Consider the following 21,390-nt stretch of genomic DNA (forward strand, 5'->3'; position numbering starts at 1 on the left):
TTCCTCCTCTCCCCCCCTCCTCCTCCTTCTTTCTTCTTCTTCTCTTCTCTATTCTGTCCATTGTAAGGTCCAAATAAACTACAAGTAGAGGATGAAGATGCAATGTTGGTAAGTTTAATTAATTCTTCTAGATTTCAGTGGAGTCTTCTTGAATCACAGCATTCCTTTCTGACTGTAAAATGCAGCAGTGCTGCAGCAGTTCCCTATCTCATCCTAAGTATATACCTCTAGAAGGAAGAAGAAGGCTTCTACTCTTTCTTGGTTATGCTGACACTAGCTTGATAACAAGATTTATTTTTCAGTGCAATAACTATAACTATAAGTTGTCGCTTTACACAAAAAATGTCATTGTTTCTAGGTTCCAGATTCTCATGGACAAAAACGATCACCTTATTCCACCTACTCTTCATACCTGAATCCTAAACTCATTCATTCATTCATTCATCTGCCTTTTCCAAACAGAAAGACTTGTTAAACATAAAAGGCAGAGTTTTTGATTTCCTACTGTTTTTAACAGCTTTATTGATGTATAACATAAATAAAATAACATTCATTCTTTTGACATTCTGCCTTGTATACAATGTGATGATTTTCATAATAGTTACAAATTGTACAACCATCACTGTAATTTTATTTAGAAGTTTCTCTTCACCCCTAAAAGAAACATACCTACCAGCAGACTATCCCTCTCCTTATACCTATCCTTTTCCTAATAGTTTCCACTTTTGATTTGGCATTCCTTTTTGCCTTTTGCTTATATCTGTAAAGGTAAAAAAGACAGGAATCCCAAGAGCAGAGACCCACAGAGTCTTTCTCCTCCCCCACTCCAACAAGAATGGCCTACTTCATTCAGTCCAGGTTTATTGTCATGTGTGCTGTTCGAGGCTTTTCAGGAAGCTGGTCTCTTTCTCTTTTTGCTCACAAATACGTGCTAAACACATCCTGGTGAAGGGGTGCAGATGGAAGGAGATCACGCTGCTTTCTCAGTTACATGCAGACATTGTGAAAATAAGGGAATTTCCCAAAGAATTGCCCCCAAGAATCACCTGGAGAGGAAGCTGACCTCTTCATTGTTCCGTTCTGCCTCTATGACCCTAAGCGGATAGAGGCACTGATAACAGGAGACTCCTAGGGGGACAGAGGGCAAAACAGCACCTGCTCTTTTGTGTGGAAGAGTCACAGATGAGCAGCAGGTTGGAAGCTCACATCCCTTTCACCCATTTACAGCCTCCATATAACAAGTTTTCTCAGCCCCGTGGTGAACACTAAGAGAAGATGCCCCCCCAGGAGGCTGTGAAGCTCCATAAAAGCCTCCCTGCCTGGTGAGAAGACAGCTACTCCTCATTGCTCACTACTCCACCCTGACTTATGACCTTGTCAGATAGCACAGTCTGACAATGCAGATCATATGTTAGACACCCACTGCTGCAGACGCATAGACCCTTAGTCAAAGGAATCTGAAAGCTGTGCTCCCTTTATTCCTCCTTTATCACCCCCCACTGAGTGCTCACACATTGTCTCCAGTCCCCCTTCTTCCCCGCTCGCATGCATGCACTCACACATCAAGCCCCACTGGGGGCTTATTCTTGGTTGAGGCCAGGCAGGCAGAAGAATCATTGTCAATAATAAGTCAAAGTGAGACTCAGCCAATAATAGTAGAATTAGACAGCACCACTGCCAGCATTAGAGGACCAGTTCAAACTGTCTCCCAAGAGATGCTGATTCAGTACACAAGGGATGGAGTAGAGCAACAAATTTGTGCTTCCAAATGTGCCTGGGGATGAGAAGCTAAGGTTGGGAAGTCACTGACCTTATCACTGCAAACTCTTACTGGCAATCTTCTCAACATAACCCCTGGCGGTGCCTCATCTTCACATCCAAGCATGCCCAGTACCCCTCTATTCACACAGAAGAGCTCTAAGTAATTTTAAATGCATGGAGATGTAACATACACCTCTTCCAAGCACAGATACACTACACATAAAACAATACCATTGTGAACAAGCGCACTCTAAGTCTGACAAAGCTGCAAATAGAACATAATCAGTCTCTTCCATGACACCATTTGTAATGGAAAATTGTTGTGTTGCAATTCTTTGCTCTAGGCAGGGAGCGCTGTGATATCAAAAGGCAGGACCTTCCCATGAAGTACCTGTCAGTCAGTCAAGTGTATAATTATAGACAGCAAAGAGTTGTGCACAGGGCAAAGCAGCCTGAAGGTGGAAGCTACTGATTATGTGGGAGCATGTCCTATGGACAACCAAACCTGGTAAAGAAGGGGGTCAGAAGAAGGCTAATACCTCCGCTGAATTTAAAGAATCTGCACATGATGAATATAATTGATAATAGTGTCTTGTGCAATTCAAAATCAATGACAATAAAATTCAAAGATTCTCGCCACAAAGGAATATTTTTGGGAAACTGCATGTTAACTCATTTTATTTAATCATTCCACGTGGTGTTCACAAGTCATGACATCGCTTGTACCCCGTTTGTGTGCCTTGCAAATTGATAATGAAAAAGAACAAAATGTAAAGAAAGATCTCTGAGCGAAGCAGTGCCTGGACTCCATCCAGAATGAATGCACAGAAAGGCAGAACACTTGAGCAGTGGTGACACAAGGTTGCTTTCCACAGGGAATGCAGGTGGAGGGGACTGCAGCACAGCCATGCTGCCCTAAGCAGAAAAGTATTTTGAAGGCTATGGAGAATCTGGCTTCTCCTTGGCTTTTTCTAAATCCATGTACTCCCACCCACCACTCTGTGTAAGACAGATGCTTGAGTTCAAGGGCTCTTCTGTGGACCTCAGTGAATCTTTTCCCGTTCCATGAGCCTCACTCACCAGTGTTGGGAATAAGCTTTTCATGTGACTTCCTCTGTTCTTTCCTGGCCAGTCAGAATGTACCATGAAAGCAGCTCATCTCATATTTTCTTCAGGGATATCATGGAATTGAGACATGGAATATAAATTTGACTTCCTAGTTGCCATTTGACAATAAAACTAATAAATTCTGCCAAGACAAATTGGCACAATAAGCTGAGAGAGCTTGAAGGTTCTGCCTTGTCATTCCCTTTTCTTTGTCTTTTATACTCCAAAGGGTGATTTGTTTATGAGAAATACCGCTGGGGGAAACAATATAAAGAGATATTTTCCATGTGGAACTTAGGTAGTGTAAACACTTAAACAGAAAATGATAAAATTATAGTGTAAAATCTTTGATGTGTAGGAATTACTAATTTTGAAGTAATTATGTGTACAATAGTAAATACAAAAATAACCTTCTTTGTAAGAGTAACAAAACTTATATAAGCATATAAAATTAAATTTTAAAAATGCTTTTTAATAGCCTGAATCTAATCAATGTTAGCAACCTATTAATTGTTCAAGAACTTTAAAATATTTAATGAGACTCCGAAGGTAGAATTGCAGTCATATGTAAATGAATCTTTGAAAAAAAAAAAGCCTCATTATCAGAAAAACAATGGTTCTTTAGTGAGTTCATACATCCCTAAAGATAACAATGCCTCTTAACTGTGCTAAGCACAACTAAAATAATTTTTTTCAAGTTTTGTTAACAAATTTTACTTTAAGAATAATTTGTGAAACCATTATCATTGTTATGGGAAAATGAAAGTTTACTGGTCCCTGTCACTTACTTTTCCTCTAACTGGACTTGTTTTTCACACTCAGTGAGTTATTTGTCCCAGATATTTAAAAGTCAAATATTCTCATTTCTACACAGGTCTGATTACCACAACCTCAAGGAAATTGGATCGGGAACAACAGGCAGAACATTTTCTGGAGGTAAGTACATAGAGGGAACTGGCTTTCATTAAAACTGACTTTCACTAAACTTCTTTAACCTTCATCACAAATGAGAACTTTAATATATTTGAACAGTGGGTTTCAAATGAAGAGATCTTGGGCTGATTGCTTCATAATTCAGAAATTTCTGGTGCATTCCTCTCAATACCTTCCTGTGAACTGAGCAAGGGCTGTGAAGCAGCCCTTCTCTTCCCCTAAAGACAAGCAGGTGTGTTGACATAGCTGCCTTAAGTTCAGGCCCTTTTGTCTGTAATTGGAAAATAAGATTCCCCAGCAGAGCCCAGTGAGTCATGCAGCCCCAGATATAAAAAGAGAAAGAGCAGCAGTGCCACTGTTAAACTGAAGTGCATCATTTGTGAAGTGTGTTGCTCTCCTTGCTTCTTTTCCAAGGAAAGGACTGAGGAAGGGAAGGCTGCCCCTTGATTCACAGCCTGGGATGACTGTTTCTGAAACTATAAAATGTACTCCTATAATTCATTAAGATAGGAACAGCCGCAATAAACTCAAAGAGCATGATTTCTGGAGAGAGAGAAAAAAACTATAAGGGAGATGAGAAAATAGATATGAAAGAGCTTTGGAGAATGTTCTTTCTATATGTATCAAGTGCTATTACTGGGAAGCATAAAGTCTGGGTAATTTGTGTGGCAACTGTGATTTAAGTGTGACAAAGTAACGTGGAATGGATGGCAGTGCTCACCATCTAGGACTTTCTTAAGGATCTATAATGTGTCCATGCTACTACTAAAATGGTCTTTTTGTTGCTAAGACTCATCTGTAGGTATTTGTTCACCACACATGCACACACACACACACACACACACACACACACACAGTCTTATGATAGGACCTCTTGTGGTGTCCTCCTTTAAATTATTTCAGCAGTAATGATTTATTTAAAGAATCATGGGCTGGAAATCAGCTTACATGGGTCTTGAGGTGTGCTGCTGTGATTAACTTCAAGCTTTGCATGATGCCATTTAGCTGCCCAAACCTCAGTTTCCCCTACTATAAAGTGTGGCAAATAATTACTAATCCATATAGCTCTTAGGATCAAACCTTATATCAAAGTATCTTTGAAATTTGTAAAGTATTACACATAATAAAGGATTATTATCATGCAGTAGGAACTGTGATAATCCCTTTAAAACATCGCTCTCATCTCAAAAAGATAAAAGACTCTAGACTGCCAAAAATAAATATAATAATTCTTTTTTCAAAATTATATCAATGAGCAATAGCATCTACCACGTCCAGAATTACAGTACATTTACCAGAATAATAAAACCTTATATTGTATTTATATATTTTTCCCCTTTCCAGAAGACAGCCCAGAACACCTGCAGAGGCTGTGTTCTCAGATAGTTGAACTCATTACCTCCCAGCAGGAAGAAGGGAGGGTGTCTCATTGGCTGGGGAGTCTAGCAGAGAACACTTACTGCCTTCTTCTCACAAGGTGGTATAGTCAGGGGTGTGTGTTGCAAACCTGTGGTTGGGAAGAGAGCAAGAGTGCGCTCCAGGCATTTGAGTTCTTGGTCCAAAAGAATCCTTCATAGTTTCACATCCTTTGCAGACTTACATAAATACAGTGATAGTTTCTCACTTTGAACTGATGGAGTTTGAGGTCGAGAAGATAATTTCACAATATCTGCTATAATCTGCATGGAAAGGTTGAATATAGTGTTGATGTGATTAAAACATATGTAAAACATCCAGCCCAGTGTCTGGTACTAGGAGGTACTCAGAGAAGTATACTTATAATCATTGTGATGTTAGCTATCATCATATGGTGATGATATACCAGAACACTCCTAAAGATTTAACTTCATCTCTGCTCTCCATGAAGCTTAGTAGTTCGAGGTAACTGACATGCAGAAGGAGCCTGAGTAGTATCATGGACTCACTATACATTGGAGACACAGAGTGAACAGAAAGAACAGGGAGGCACATGATAAATGAGTAAATGCTATAACTTCAGAGAGAGACATGAGTAAAAAGGGTACCATTCTACTACTTGTGGTGGTTAAGCTTACTGTGTCAACTTGATTGGCTTGGGAAGCACTGAGAGGCTTAGTAAAGCACACTTCTGGGTGTGTCTGGGTGGGCCATGGAGACTTGACCCAGGAGTACTATATCTGCTGCGTATCCCTTTCTTTGTGGCATTTTCTATCTGCTCTGGTTCTTGGCCACCATACACTAGGTACTTTTTCTTTGCCACAACCTTCCACCATCATGTTTCTGCCTCAAAGTCAGCTATCCATGGACTGAATCCCCTGAAACCAAGTCCCCCAAATTAAACTTCTTCTCCTTGAAGTTGTGGGTGTTAAGTGTTTTCTCTCAGCGAATATGGAGAAAGATGATGTGGAATATTCAGTAGACTTATTAGGAAGCCCTATTCAAGGAGGTGGCATTTGATTACATGATGGCATGAATCTGCTGAAGAACCAGAACCAAGGACAGCACATTGAGGAGTGCAAAAGTGGAGCAGGAGTAGTGGGTAGGGGCTGCTAGGAAATCAAGTCTGGAAAGCAAGCCACAACTATGGTAAGGGTTCAGAAGCTTTCCTTGAGCCCAGTGAAAAGCCTTTAGACTGGAGTTACAGGATGTGATTGCCATAGTAATGTCAGTGGAATGGGGCAGGGCACCAGAGACAGCCACAGTACTCTGGGCACCTTTTATAGAGGTGTAGGTGAGGGACAACGGACATTTGGATGAGGGTGAGGGCAGTGGGTCAAGAAGGAAACACTTGTCCAGTATAAATCCCATCATGATTCCAGATAACAATTAGTATACCCACTTTTCTAAAGTTTTCAGAGTGGAGACTATAAAATCTATAGGTATCTGGATTGTACTAACTTGCCCTGAAGTACACCATACTGCTTTACCAACCCCCAAGAGCCCTCAACACACTGATGCCATGTTTACTAAGGCTTTCAAAAACCACCTGAGTCCCTGGCTCTCTCTTCCCTTCCCTCTCTTTATTTTCTCCATAGCTTACTCTCACTCTCTATAATTTCTTGGCCATACTGATTCTGTTTTTGTTTTTCATTGACTTTATTGGTTTTCTTAGGTATACAGTACAGTTACATTCATCGTTGGGATCTTGAACTTTTACATGATGTATCTTGATTCTTATTTGTTCCCCATACCCCTGTGCTCCCTTCACCCCCTGCACCCTTCCCTATTTACAGATTTGTTTCCATTTTTTCCTTTTATCATATTTCTTTTTTCCCATCCTTCCTTTTTCCCCTACTCTTCCCTCTTCCTTTACTCCTTTAGCCCTTTTCTTCCTATTTGATATTATCATTTATACAATTTGAACCTTATTTATACTTTTAGTTTTTCACACCAGAGAAACTATTCAGTATTTACATATGTGTCCTATTTATTTCACTTAAAGTATGACCTTGATATGCATTTATTTAGCTATAAATTACTCTAGTTTTGTAAGACTTGAAGTCTCACTTCCACTCCACGGAGCATGAACAGCTGAAAGGGCCTTCATGATGCTGAGTCCTATAGCCCAACGATGGCTCCGGAGGCAAGACCCAGGGCCTTACTTCTGAGAGTCGTGAACAGCCAAAAAGGCCTCCACGAAGCTGGGCCCTAACACCCAGCGAGACTCCGGGAGCTCGAGGAGAAAGGAGAAACCCAGGAGGGAACACACCAGGCTAGATGGTCAATAGACCTTTATTAGTTGGCCAGACAGCCAGGTAGCTCAGAGAGGCAACTGCTCAGGGGCTGAGGTACTTTTTATAAGGTTTTTCTAAACAAAGAATCAGGGAATTCACAGAAGAAGACTGCAAATACATTGCTTATCTTATGCAGGAAATTTTCTATGGTCACCTTTTGTCATACCATTTGCCCCTGGGCAGGCTGTTAACCAAGGTAGCAATTAGCATATGAAGAAGCACAGTCTGGCCTATTAGCATGGAGTCACTTTAGCTTATTCAAGTCTTATGGTTTCTCATTTTTTATGGCTGAGTTGTGCTCCATTTTATAGAAAAACCACATCTTCTTTATCCAGTCTCTAGCTGATGGGAAGTTGAGCTGTTTCCATGTTTTAATATTACAAACTGTGCCACTATAAACATGGGTGCCTATGTATCACTGTGGTATGATTCTTTTAATTCTCTTGGAAAGATACCCAGCAGAGGGATAGCTGGGGAACTTAATGGGACTTCTAATCCTAGTTGTTTAAAGTATCTCTAGATTGATTTCCACAGTGGTTGAACCAGTTTGCAACCCAACCAACAATGGAGAAGGGCTCCTTTCTCCCCACAACCCCACCAGCATTTGTTATGGGTTGACTTCTTGATAGCAGCCATTCTTTCTGGAGTGAGATGAAACCTCAATGTTGTTTTCATCTGCAGATCTCGAATGACCAGTAATGTTGAAAATTTTTTCATGTATTTGTTTGCTGCTTTTACTTCTTTGTCTGAGAAGTGTCTGTTCATTTCAGGTTCCCATTTTTAATTGGGTCTTTATATTTGGGGGAGTCTCATTTTTTTAAGTTCTTTATAAATCAAGATAGTAAAAAAATATGAGAAAATGAATAAAATGGAAATGAAGTGTTTGTAAATGAGGAGAGAAGAGGGGTGAAGGGAGGGCAGGGACAAGGGGAAAAAATGAGAACCAAGACCTGTCATGTAAAGGTACAAGATTCCAATGATGAATGTAACTGTACTGTATTCCTAAAATGTACCAATAAACTCAATAGGGGAAAAAAAATTAAGTCTAAATAGTAGACCTTTGTCTCAGGAACAGCTGGTAAAATTTTTTCCCACATTGTAGATTGTTTTGTAGCTATGTTGATGATTTCTCCTGCAGTGCACAAACTTTTTGAAAAGATGAGATCCCAGTTGTTGATTTTTGTGCTAGTTCCTATGCTAGTGAGGATTTGTTCATAAAGTCTTTTCCTATGCCAATGTCTTCAAGAGTTCTACCTAACTTATCTTCCAGCAAGTTTAGTGTTTCTGTTTTAATATTAAGAACTTCTGTCCTCTTGGATTTTAGTTAGGTGTATGGTGATAGATATGGATATATTTTTAATCACCGGCAGGTTGAAATTCAGTTTATCCAACACAATTTATTGAAGAGGCTATCTTTCCTCCAGTGAGGATGGTTGGCTCCTTTGTCAAGGATAAGGTAGCTGAGCATGTCTGGTGTTGTTTCTGCGTCCTCTAATCTATTCCATTGATCCTCATGTCTGTTTTTGCCAGTACCATGCACTTTTTATCACAGTGGCTTTCTAATATAGTTTCAAGTTGGAGATTGTGATATCCTCTTCCTTGTCTTTGTTGCCTAGAATTGCTTTTGCTGTTCTAGGTTTCTTCTGGTTCCAAATGAATTTTTGGATTGTTTTCTCCAGTTCTGTGAAATATATTGCTGGAATTTCAATCAGGTTTGCATTGAATCTATATAGCAGTTTTGGTAGTATGGCCACTTTCACTATGTTAGTTCTTCCTACGCAGGAGCAAGGGATGTCTCTCCATTTTCTTATATCTTCTATCTCTTTTTTCAGAGTGCTATACTTTTCAGTATAGAGATCTTTTGCTTCCTTCATTAGATTGATTTCTAGATATTTCATTTTTTGGATGCTAATATGAAAGGAATTGCTTCCCTAATTACTCTCTGAGTGAGTCTGTTATTTGTGTACGAGAAAGCTATTGATTTTTTGAGTGTTTGCCTTGTATCCAGCTACTCTGCTGAATCTGTCAATTAAGTCTAGAAGTCTTTCGGCATGGTTTTTAGGTCTTCTATGTAGAGTATCACATTGTCAGTAAATAATGACAATTTAACTTCTTCCTTTCCTATCATTATTGCTTTTACTTCTTTCTCTTGCCTAGTTGCTGTGGCTAGCATTTCCAGAACTATATTGAACAGGATTGGTGATAGTGGACATCCTTCCTGATTTTAGCAGGAAGGTTTTCAGTTTTGGGCCATTTAATATGATGTTGACTGTTGGTTTTTCGTAGTTAGCCTTTATCAAATTGAGATAATGACCATCTATTCCAATTTTCTACAGTTTTTATCATGAATGGGTGTTGAATTTTGTCAAATGCTTTTCTGCATCTATTGAGAAGATCATATGGTTTTAGTCTTTGACTTCATTAATATAGTGAATTACATTTATTGATTTACATATGTTGAACCATCCTTGCATCTGTGGAATAAATTCAGCTTGGTCAGGGAGTATGATCTTCTTGATGACCCTCTGTATTCTTTTTACCAGTATCTTATTGAAAATTTTTGCATCTATATTCATTAGGTAGTTTGGCCTGTAATTCTGTTTTTTGATTGGGTCTTTCCCTGGTTTTGGAATCAAAGTAACACTTGCTTCCAGGAATGAATTTGGAAGTATTGCTTCTCTTTCAATTCTCTTGAAAAATTTAAAGAGTAGTGACAGCAGTTCTTCTCAAATGTTTTATAGATGAGCAGTAAAGCCATGAGGAGCTGGGCTTTTCTTTGTTGGTAAAATTTTAGTTATGTTTTTAATTTCACTGATTGTAATAGGGGTATTTAGAATTTTTTTTATTTTCTTCATTTACCTTTGGTAATTTATATATATCTAGAAATCTGTCCATTTCTTCTTTGTTTTCCATTTTATTATAGTGCAGTTTCTTGAAGTAGGTATTGATGATTCTCTGGATTTCTGGTGGGTCTGTTGTGACTTCATCTTTTTTTGTTCCTAATTGCATGGACCTGAGCCTTTTCTTTCCTTTTTTTTCACAAGGTTGGCTAAGGGTTAATCTATTTTATTTATTCTTTCAAAAAATCAACTCTTTGATTCATTGATTTTTTTTTAATCATTCTCTTAGTCTCCATTGCATTGATTGCTGCTCTGATCTTTATATTTTCCTCCCTTGTATGAGCTTTGGGTTTGTCTTGTTCTTCCTTTTCTAGGAGTTTAATATTGAGCATTAGATTGTTTATTTGAGCTTACTCTGTTTTCCTAGTGTGGGCATTTACTGATATTAATTTCCCTCATAACACTGCTTTCATTTCATCCCATAGATTCCTGTATGTTGTATCAGCATTATCATTAGTTTATAAAAATTGTCTTTCATTTCCTTTGTGACCCATTTATTATTCAGGAGAATTTTGTTCAGTTTCCACATGTTTGTGAAGTTCTTGAGGTTTCTTATGCTATTGACCTCCAGTTTAGTTGCACTATGATCTGATAATGTATATGGGATAACTTCAATTCCTTTGCATTTACTTAAACATGTTCTATCAGCAAGTATGTGGTCTATTTTGGGGAATGACCCATATGCAGCTGAAAAGAATGTGTATTCTGATTTTGTGGAGTGGAACACTGCAGATGTCTATTAAGTCCATTTGTGTGCCTCTGGCTGACGTGACAGCTGATGACAGATGTATGAAAAAGTCTAGCAGACATGGGTCAAACTATTTCAGGCCAGAACTGCCAACTGTAGTGATTGTTGTAAGCCACTAAGTTTTGGAGCACTTTGTTACACAGCAATGACTATATACACACACACACACAGACACACACACACACACACACACACACATATATATATACACACACATATACATATATATATTTATGATCATCATCTCTTTCTCTTTCTTGAATTATTCCCTTTACAAGGGTGTAGTGGCCCTCTTTGTCTCTCTTAATGAGTGTTGATTTGAAATCCATTTGATCTGCAAAGAATATAGCCACCCCCCACTTTTTTCTGGGTTCCTGTCTCATGGAGAATTGTTTTCCATCCCTTTATTTTCAGTCTATGGGTTTCTTTTTGAACTAGGTGTGTTTCTTGTATACAGCATATTGTTGGACTTTGCTTCTTAATCCATTCTGCCAGTCTATTTCCTTTGATTGGTGAATTGAGGCCATTAACATTGATAGCTATAACTGATATGTATTGACTCTTCGTTGTCATGTTATTGTCCTGTTGTTTGCTCTTTTTTATTTTTCCCCCTCTCCCTTTAGTTTCTTGCCTTGCCTGATTGATTTGCTCTGTTGGGCCTCATCCTGTTGTGATCTGACCTTCATTGTCTTTTTCTAGGATATTATTTAGAATTGTCTGAAGTGGTGGTTTGGTATTCCTGAAGTTTCTCAGGCGTATGTCATGGAAGTATCTTATTTACCTATCAATTTTGAAAAATAGTTTTTCAGGATACATCAGTCTAGGTTGCACGTTGTTTTCTTTTAGGGCTTGAAATATCTTACTCCAGGTTCTCCTTGACTTGAGGGTTTGTGTTGAAAAGTGTTCTGTGATTCTGATGGGCTTTCCTTTGCATGTGATTTGTTTCTTTTCTCTAACTGCTTGTAGTATTTTATTCTGTTGAGTTTCTGGGATCTTAATCATTATATGTATAGGTGTAAAATTTTTTGATCATGGCTAGTTGGAGTTCGATATTCCTCATTTATCTGTATGTCAAATTCTTTTGCTCTGTGTGGGAAGTTTTCAGTTATTAATTCTGTGAACAGATTTTTTTATGTCATTTGTACTTTCTCCTGCTATTTTATGGACTTCTATCAATCTTATATTATTCATCTTTCATCATCTAGGAGCTGTTGGACTGATTTCTCAAGGTCCCTTGCTAATTTTAAGAGGTATATCTTTTCATAGTTACTGACCACCATTCTGTCTTCTATATCTGGTATCTTCTATATCCTGTCTTCAGATTGGGTTAGTCTGTTGTGTATTCTTTCAATAGAATTTTTATCTCCTGGATATCTGTCTGAATCTGTTTCATGGATTCCATTTCTTTCCTATGTTGGACATTCATAGTGTCCCTTTCTTTCCACTGTTTGGTATTCATGGTTTCTATCATGATTCTGAACTCATGTAATTTTTTTATCTGTTTCTCTTGTAGAGTTTTAATCATGTCTTTCGTTGTGCTCATCATCTCTGTAGTTATCTGGGAAATTACTTCTGTTTTGAATTTTTCTAGTGCCTCATTGATCTGTTTTGTTACCTCCTGTTCTTTGAATTCAGGCTGACGTGGTTGTTGATTATCAGACTTTTCCACCTTGTTTACCCTAGAATTTTCCCTTAGTGAGCTGGAAGTCTGTATTTGGGCCTTGCCTAAGTGTTTTCTCATTTTTGTTTTTGTTGTTGGTACTGTCATTGGTTTAATTCTGGGTTAATAGTTCGATCTTCCAGATATAGCTGTTATTTAGGTTTTGAGTCTCTAATGATTCAGAGACACTCTCATTTTCACAATGTCAGGAAGGACACCTGATTAGATCAATCATCACACTTTAGCCCAAGTGATACAATTAGCAACACAATAACATCAAGCATCTCTGAGATTCAGGCTAGTTCTCACTGCAAGACCCAAGCTGAGCTTCCTGACCACCTACAGGGTTGAACTCTGCAAGGTTCTCCTGCAGGTTCCAGCTGCCTTTCCCCTGAAGATAGTCCAGGTTCTGAAGGGAGGAGGTGATCCCTTCAATTTACCAGCTATGGTGGTCTGGTATGCCTTTATTGCAGAGATTCTCTTCACTTTTCCAGTGGGCTTCAATTTTCATCTAGGAGCCTCAGAGGCCCTCTTTCTGTTGTTCACTTTTGCTCTATCTTCTGGAGCTCAGTACAATGGCCTTTATGACCTCCTGTGCCTCTGCAATGTGGATCTAGGCACTGGCACAGTCAGAAAGCCAGTAGGAGGGGGATTGTGAGGGCAGCAGCCTATCTCCAAGCAGTGGCTGCAGTCCTCACATGTCTGCTCCACTTGGAGGCCCCTGGTGCTGGGTAATTCTGTTCTCTATAACATTGCTGTGAGAGTTTGGTCAATATCCCTTTCATTGTTTCTGGATGAATTGTGGAAGGAATATTATTTTAATTTAGCCCTGCAAAACAATGAGTAAAAACATCATTGAGAGTCAGGAATGAAGTTCCTTGTTATACACAAATTTTTTGTAACATGGGTACATTTTGTGAATTACAAGAGCTGGGTGCTGGTAATTAACCACCTGAAAAATCTTTGCCAAGATAACCTTATGTTCCTCTTAAACTCATATTAACCTTCTCGTTCTATTCTGTATTTCTCCTTTCCAATAAAATAAAATTGACTCTTCTTGAAAGAAACTATTTAGAAGCTGACCTGACAGGTACACTTCTGAATAGATAACTAGAAGGACCTTAATGTTTATAGTTTACTATCCCCAAGATAGAAGACACTTTACTTGTACACTATACATTGATTTAGGATATTTAGTTTTACATGTATCACTATAAGACTTTGTGAGTTTATAGGGCACTCGCCTTAAATCTTTGGATATCAAAGGAAAGTTGTCGTTATCAGAATCCAAAAGACTTGTAAAGCAACAGTAAAGAACTGAAAGCAAAATTCACGCATACATTTATTATACTAATTCTAAGCGATAACTCTTGCCTGATTTGGAAGTCTTTTATGTGCAAACATTACCCTGATTTTCTTTCCCTTCCATAAAGTGCAAAAATATATAGTTTTCAGCTCACTAACTCAAAGTCACCTGCATTCCTTGATGGCCAGTTACAACTTTATAGGAGGTAAATGGCTAATTTCAACATATAGATACAGAGAGTTGGTAATGGACATATAACCTAAATAGTGAATTAAGGTTTTATTTGATGATTGTGACTTTAGCTCTGATTACTTCATTATAAGATAAGGAAGCTGTGAAATAGGAAATAAATGCACCCTTTCTTATAATGAGTTGCACGGATTGTTTTCTTACACATTAAATGTTTTAAACTCCTCATTTAGCATGGAACTTGATTTATCAATATAGTGAATCAAGGTAGTGTGTGAAACTTGCATGTTAAATTCAGGCCTATCTGGGAGTATGTTTCAGTATTTTTCACATAGCTTCAGTAGGTCACTGAACTTCTCTGGACTCTCTTTCCCTTATCTGTAAAGTGGGATAACAATTGTTTAGTCTAAAGAACAGATGAAATGACTGCTGAAATGTACTCAAGATTCTATCTGTTAGACAGTGCTCATTGCACAAAGCATTAGGACTGTGATATGCACAGACTGCTCTTCTCTGTGTTCAGTGCAGCTAGTTCAGCTCTTGGGAAACAAGGAACACATAATAAGTGTGTGAGTGAAAAGATTTTCTTCATCCCTAAAGAAGATCAGAGAGAGAGAGAGAGAGAGAGAGAGAAAGAGAGAGAGCAGTGTTAGTCTTCCTCTTTCATAGGAAATAACATGAATTTAGAGGCAGAAAAAAGGAATGCTCTGTCTTCTTCCATCTGCATGAGTTTGCCAAATTAAATTAATTTCCATCTTCTTTTTCCTTTTGTTCAGAGTGGACATAGTAAAATCTATCCCATATATTCACTACATAGAGGGCCTGGTACACTCACTAACCACCAAACGATTGTTTGCCCCCTTCTTCTTTCCCATACCCTCTTTTCTCCCTGTGTTCAACAAAAACACCATCAGTTCCCTTTCTTTTTTCTGTACTGCCTCTAGTAGTTTGAATGCCTTATAGCAATGTGATTATTCTTAAAAGATACATCTACTTAAATAATCCTATAGTTCTGGTTTAATTATGTGTGAATCTTTACCTTGCTTGGTGAAAGAATATTATTTTGCTTCCCTTTTGATCTTGAAATGCTTCTCTGTTCAGGGCTGGATGGTTCTGATAAAAGTCTCCCAAGGAGAACAGAGAGAGTATTTTATTTGCAAATCAAACAGGATGATAAGTCTCAGTAGCCAGTATAAAGACGGTGGATGAGAAATTATGCTGTGCATGTGTGTAACTTGAAGTAGCACAGAGAATGTGGTGAGATTTTAATTAAATATCAAAATATATTACAGAGGAATACACTAGATCTGTAGGAATGGGAATTATTTAGTGCCTGTCCTTCTTACAAACTCATCCATCTTCCTCTGTAAAACACAAGTATTTTTTCTTCTTGTCTGAAATTCTCACCCTTTTTATAGTTTTACTTTCTGAGGGAAAAATACTGCTCTTCAGTAAGTTTTTATAACACTTTTTCTTGCCTTAGGATGCAAATTGATTTCTTCAGTGTGCACATTCTTAGCATTTTCTTACTTGGTAAGCAGCTGCTTTTGAAATGACGATAATTTCTAGAGGAGAAAAATCACAGGCCCATTTTGACCCAGTAAGCAGTCCATATTTTCACAGTTCAACTCCAAGAGAAATGAAAGTTTCTATCGTTAGGTTCATCATTTGATCACCGTAAAAAAAATATCTGCAGTTATCAGCAGGCCCTCAGAAAAATAAATAATGGTATGTTCGTGAATGAAAACAGCAGCATGTGTCAGGCATCAGCCTGAGAAGAAGAGGGAGTCCTAACTACTGTGCTGCAGAGCCCCTAGCAGAACACAATACACAGTTATGCCCAGCAAGGGCCTTCAGACATGGCTGCTGACCTCCTTCCACCCTCTCCTTCCGTTTTGCCCACATCCACCCCATTCTCGGGCCTTAGCTTTCACATTATTATTGTATTAGCTTCAGCAAAACTAATGGAAATTCACTCTGCCTGTTTTTCAGTCTTTTCTTAAAGTTTTATCAAATGCCTATTCTGGACCTCACCTGGGCCAGGCACTGAAGTTCTGTTACTGGAGTTTGTGTGCTTTTCCCATTGGGTATTTTTTGTTTGTTTGTTTGACATTTACGGTAAGGTCTATTACAGAACTGAACTCTACTGAATGGTTCAGTTAGCTAGTGTCGTGGACTCAAAGGGGTTGGCTGTTTTGTTTGTTTTTATTATATGAAAACAGCTTCTCTTACATTGTATAGATGCAGAAACAGACCTAGACAAGACAGAAGGGCGAGCCAAGGTGGTGCAAGGACTTCAGCATAGTAGCGTATCTGGTTAGGTCCTCCTCTTTTTTAGAAAAGATAAGACTGTGAATGTTCAACAGCACACAAAAAGTGGCACAGTAACACCCATTGTTGGAATAACTGATTGACTAAGATGCTATTCTCATGAATCAATGCCTACATAGCTGGAAAGAGGACCTTTACTCTTATGCTCTTTGGTCCACCTTGGCAGCTCTTTAAAATCTTTTACTCTGCCCTTCCCTGCCAGTAGCTCTGAACAGGGCTCACTGTGCTGCTGGGCACTGACTTGAGTTCTAAAACAAAGTCTATCTGAGAAGATGCTGTGCCCACACCCCAGGTACCACACTGCTTGGACACCAATATGGAGTGACTTCCAGGGAGGTGTTGCGAGCTACATTGTGTATTCCCAAAAGTCATGTGCTAAAGCCCTAACCCACCAGCATCTCAGAATGTGACTTATTTGGACATAGGGTCTTCTTAAAGCCATTTAAGTAAAATGAGGTGCCTAAGTTGAGCCCCAACCTAATACGACAGTGGCAAGACTGTAAAAACACAAGGAAAAAACAACCCTCTGCAAGGCAAGAAGGGAGACCTCATAAGAAACCAACACTGTCAACTCCTTGACCTGAGACTTTTAGCCTCCAGAATTGTGAGAAAATAAAATTTTGCATTGAAACCCTTCAGTCTGCAGTATTTTGTTATGGTAGCCCTAATGAACTATTATGACAACTAGACTTCACTTGCTGCTCTGTCCCTGCACATCCTCACACTACTGTCTCACAAGGCTATTTAATCATCAGACTTTACTAAAGGGGCTGGGACAACTGCAATTATAGGTAGGAAAATAAAGTTCCCATATAAGTACAAGAGTGTCCTTGTTCTGTGATACATATGCTGAGAGAGAAGTATTTCTCAAGTTAAAATTCTCCCCAAAAGATACTCTCCTGATACACAATGGACCCTAACTGCTTTCCTGCTCTCAAGCTTTTGCTTCCTGTCAACCTCCTCCCTACACTCTTCCCAGTGAGTGTTTCCAGCGCACTTTTCCTAGGAATCCTGATCTTTTCCCTACAGAAATTGTTCTTGCCCAGGAATAAAACCCTACCCCAGCAGTAGATTGTTCTAAATGGATATCATTCATAAGTCTTAATTCCTCAATAAAATATCATTAGGCTGGTCTAGGGTTGCCTCTGGCACTCCAAATTCAATTAAACAAAAGTATTGCTGGTGGTAGTGACAGTGATGGAGATGATAGTATTGGTTACATTAGTGGTGATTGTGATGGTGTCAGTTGTGGTAGCAATGGTCATGGTTGTGGCAAAGATGGTGGTGGTGATGAGTCGATGGTCCTGATGGTATTGGTGGTAGTGGTGATTATGGTGCGCTTGTGAGTTAAGAGTGATAGTTGTTTTTCCTAATCCTATAGAGCAGTATAGGTCAGTGCAGACCCTGAAGAGTAATCTTTTTTCTTTTCATCTTTTTTTTTATTGAATTTATTGGTACATTCTAGGTATACAGTACAGTTCCATTCATTACTGGGATCCTGTACCTTTACATGACAGGTCTTGGTTCTCATTTTTTTCCCCTTGTCCCCACCCTCCAAGTAATCAATTTTGAAGTTTTCTGTTATATCTACATTGCAGATATAACTCTTAATTTTCCCAATTGACTAAAGGATAAATACTGAATCTGACATGTGTTAACAGACTTTTCAAAGCAAGTAGTAATTCTCAGGAAAAGTACACTCAATATAGAGATTAACGATTCTCACAAAGCTGAACAGGTAATTCTGAGGAACACCATGCAGAAAGTGTAAAGGAAAAATTATGGTGCTACTCACCTTCTGCTTCTGAAGAGGCTTTACCATGGTAGGAATGGATTTTCTTGTAAATAATGAAAAAAACAGCCAGGTGTAGTGATGTACGCTTGTAATCTCAGCACTTGGGAGGCTGAAGCAGGAGGATTTTTAGGAATATGAAGCCCACCTGGATGACATAGCAAATTCAAGACCAGCCTGAACTGCACAATGACTGTATCTCTAAATAAATAAATACAAATACATGAAAGAAAGAAAAAGAAACTACAGTGAAAAATGAAGTCAGATTCACATATGAAATATCCCTACATTAAATGTTGAGAATTCTATGTTTAACCCTGTAAGCCAAGGAGCACCTGTTTTGCTACTATAGATAGAAAGAAATTTTTTTCTTATCTGCCTCATAATTTGTAGAAGTCTCACAATGAAATTATTCACACATTTTGTAGAATGGCATTAATTCCTTGTCTTCCTTTTACCCCACATCTTTTCAAACTGTGCCCTTTTGAAAAAAAAAAATGAGGGAAAATAAGGAAAGAGCTGATGGCTATGACCCGAGGGACTGTTGAGGTTTTGAATGATGGCCTGCGAGGACTTTGGTGAGGGTCTCTGCTGAGTGCCACCTCCACTCCCATCTCTCTCTGATCTGAGGAAGGGAGCAGATGCTGTGAGTCCTCGGATACACAGAGTTGTACAGACATCTCAGCTGTTCTGTGTCTCCCTGACAGTAATTGCTCACTTTTTAAGCTTCCTTATCTGTGCGACTAGTTAACCCCTAAGTTAGTACTGTGTGGGCAGACACTTAAATACACTAAGAGCTGTCTGGAATAAATCTTTGATTCCATATATAACCACCTCTGGTTTTACTTAATTGTGAAAGGTTGCATTTTTTTTTCTTCCCCCTTCATACGAACACTAATTACTACAGTGTCAATATTAGACATGTTCACTGGGACCTGGGAAGGTCCTTCCATCCAGCGGCTCAGCCCAGAGATGGCAGTGAGCCAGCTTTGGCTGCTCAGCTGACCAGCGCTGCGCAGGCAGATACTGCTCCAGGCAGGTCACAGCTTGTGGAGCTGTGCACACAGGCTCTGGGGGGTTGAGGTTCTGCTTTGTTTCCAGTTGTGAATGGTTTCAGAATGTGGTGCTGTGTGCCTACTTCCTTTCAATCTTCTGGGGCAAGCAGCTCTAACTTCCCTAGGCACTGATTGGGTCCTTAGGGTAGGGAGCAGCAGGGGGAACCTCTTACTCCAGTGTGTAACACAAATAGTTTATCCTTCTCAAGGGAGAGGTTCAGATTTCACTTATGGTTCTGAACTTTCTTGAGAGCTCCCTTCTGCTAGTCACACATCCGAGGAGCCCAGATTGGCTTCTCCCCCTTAGTGCAATGGTGGTAAATCGATCCCTGTTCTTTACTTCTATAGCTCCCTTTCCTTCTCTTTCCTTCATGCTGCTTCCTTAATTTATTTTGCACAGAACACTCTCTGAGGCACAGAATGATCTGGCCAGACTAATTTCATGTGAGCCCTTTAGAAACCACTGATTCCCATGCCTAATACCAAGTGTATATGACCCAGATGAGCACCTGAAGTCAGTCTGTGGAAAAATAAAAAATGCAATGGCAGCAGGTTTAGAACATGAGATGTGAATCAAGTGCTTCTATTAATAATCAGGAAAATCTACTTCGCTTTGCTTGCTGCCTACAGTACAGCTTTGTTCAAATGAGCCATTGTTTCAGGTCTTTTCAAGTGACTTGGCTTTGGTGACAAATCAGAGGCTACCAACCTCATCTATTTTGTGGCAAGCTTAGTTTGGTGAAATGCTGAGATGATTTCCAGCACAAGGATTCAGAGCACCATAACAAAAATACTTCAGATATGATATCAGAACCAAGACAAATAATATTAGTTCCTCCAAAATTAGAGAAGACTGCAAGAAATATGGCTACTTTATTTTTTTTACATAGCACTGTGTGTATTTTACATGAGTATTCAATCTCACTCTCTGGAAAAATAAATCATTTATAAAACCATAGCCCAATTTTAGTAGGTCCCTAAATTTTATATCAAATGAATTTTGTACTGTAAGCATAGATAAAGGTGGTTAAAACACATGATTTGAAGACAGACAGATGTGACCACTCCTTAGCTGTGTGGCTGTGAGCCAAATTATTTAATCTTGACGTTGTTTCCTCATTGGTAAGAGTGGGACAGTGAATTCTTTATAGGGTTTTGTGAGGATTGGCATGTTGTCTGTACAATGCACATATTAAATGTTTAATATGTCTTCTTGTAGTATTCTTAAAACAGAATTCAGAGCACGTGGGCCATTATATCAGGCACTGTATTGTATTTGGCTCATAGTTTTCTAATATATTTATGGTACTTAATGAGACAACATTTATGGATATGCCCTGAGAAGTTCCTAGAGCATGGTATGCACTCAAAAATATAAAGTCCTTAATTTTCTAAGAAAAGTCCAATGACCATGTAGGTTGGAGTTAATTCATTCTCTTAAAATAGGTTAATGAGTCAATTAGGAATCTGGAGTGGCTGTAAAGAGAGTCAATGGAGCTCTCCTCTTGGATCTGCAATTCTTTGCCTTTCTAATCAAGAATCTGAGATGGAGACTAAGACATCCAAGATACACCAGCAGATCAGTAGCACTTCCAGGAATCCAGCAGCTCAATAAGTTAGTTGGTCTTTGAGAGTAGTTAGGTCAAGCGGCTGATTTCTTGAGTTCAGCTATCACTGGCCTTATTCATCCTTGTTACAACCCCCGAGCATTCTTCCAGAATCATAACTCCTTTAAGGTAGGAAGTGTATTTAATATTGAAACTCCTAATGAGAAATTTTTTGAGTTTCATTTAGATCTTAAAATCTTAATTGTAAAGAAGTAATAACATGGATATAAATATGTGGGAGATTATCCGTGGAGGTCTACAGTGTGGCCAATATCCAGCAATGAGTAA

General features: G+C 38.8%; 1 protein-coding gene across 6 annotated transcripts in view; it reads left to right on the forward strand.

Moving 5' to 3' along the window:
- The window catches only part of Fat3 (FAT atypical cadherin 3), a 516,493-nt gene that overhangs the window by 328,693 nt on the left and 166,410 nt on the right, over positions 1-21,390 (forward strand). For all 6 annotated transcript variants that reach the window (XM_010633703.2, XM_010633705.2, XM_010633704.2 and 3 more), the window contains exon 4: positions 3,743-3,804. In XM_010633703.2, the coding sequence (XP_010632005.1) occupies positions 3,743-3,804 (62 nt within the window). The remainder of the gene's footprint in view (positions 1-3,742; positions 3,805-21,390) is intronic.

Source organism: Fukomys damarensis, unplaced genomic scaffold (assembly GCF_012274545.1).
Source record: "Fukomys damarensis isolate Sample0158 unplaced genomic scaffold, DMR_v1.0_HiC HiC_scaffold_16, whole genome shotgun sequence".
Taxonomy (NCBI): domain Eukaryota; kingdom Metazoa; phylum Chordata; class Mammalia; order Rodentia; family Bathyergidae; genus Fukomys; species Fukomys damarensis.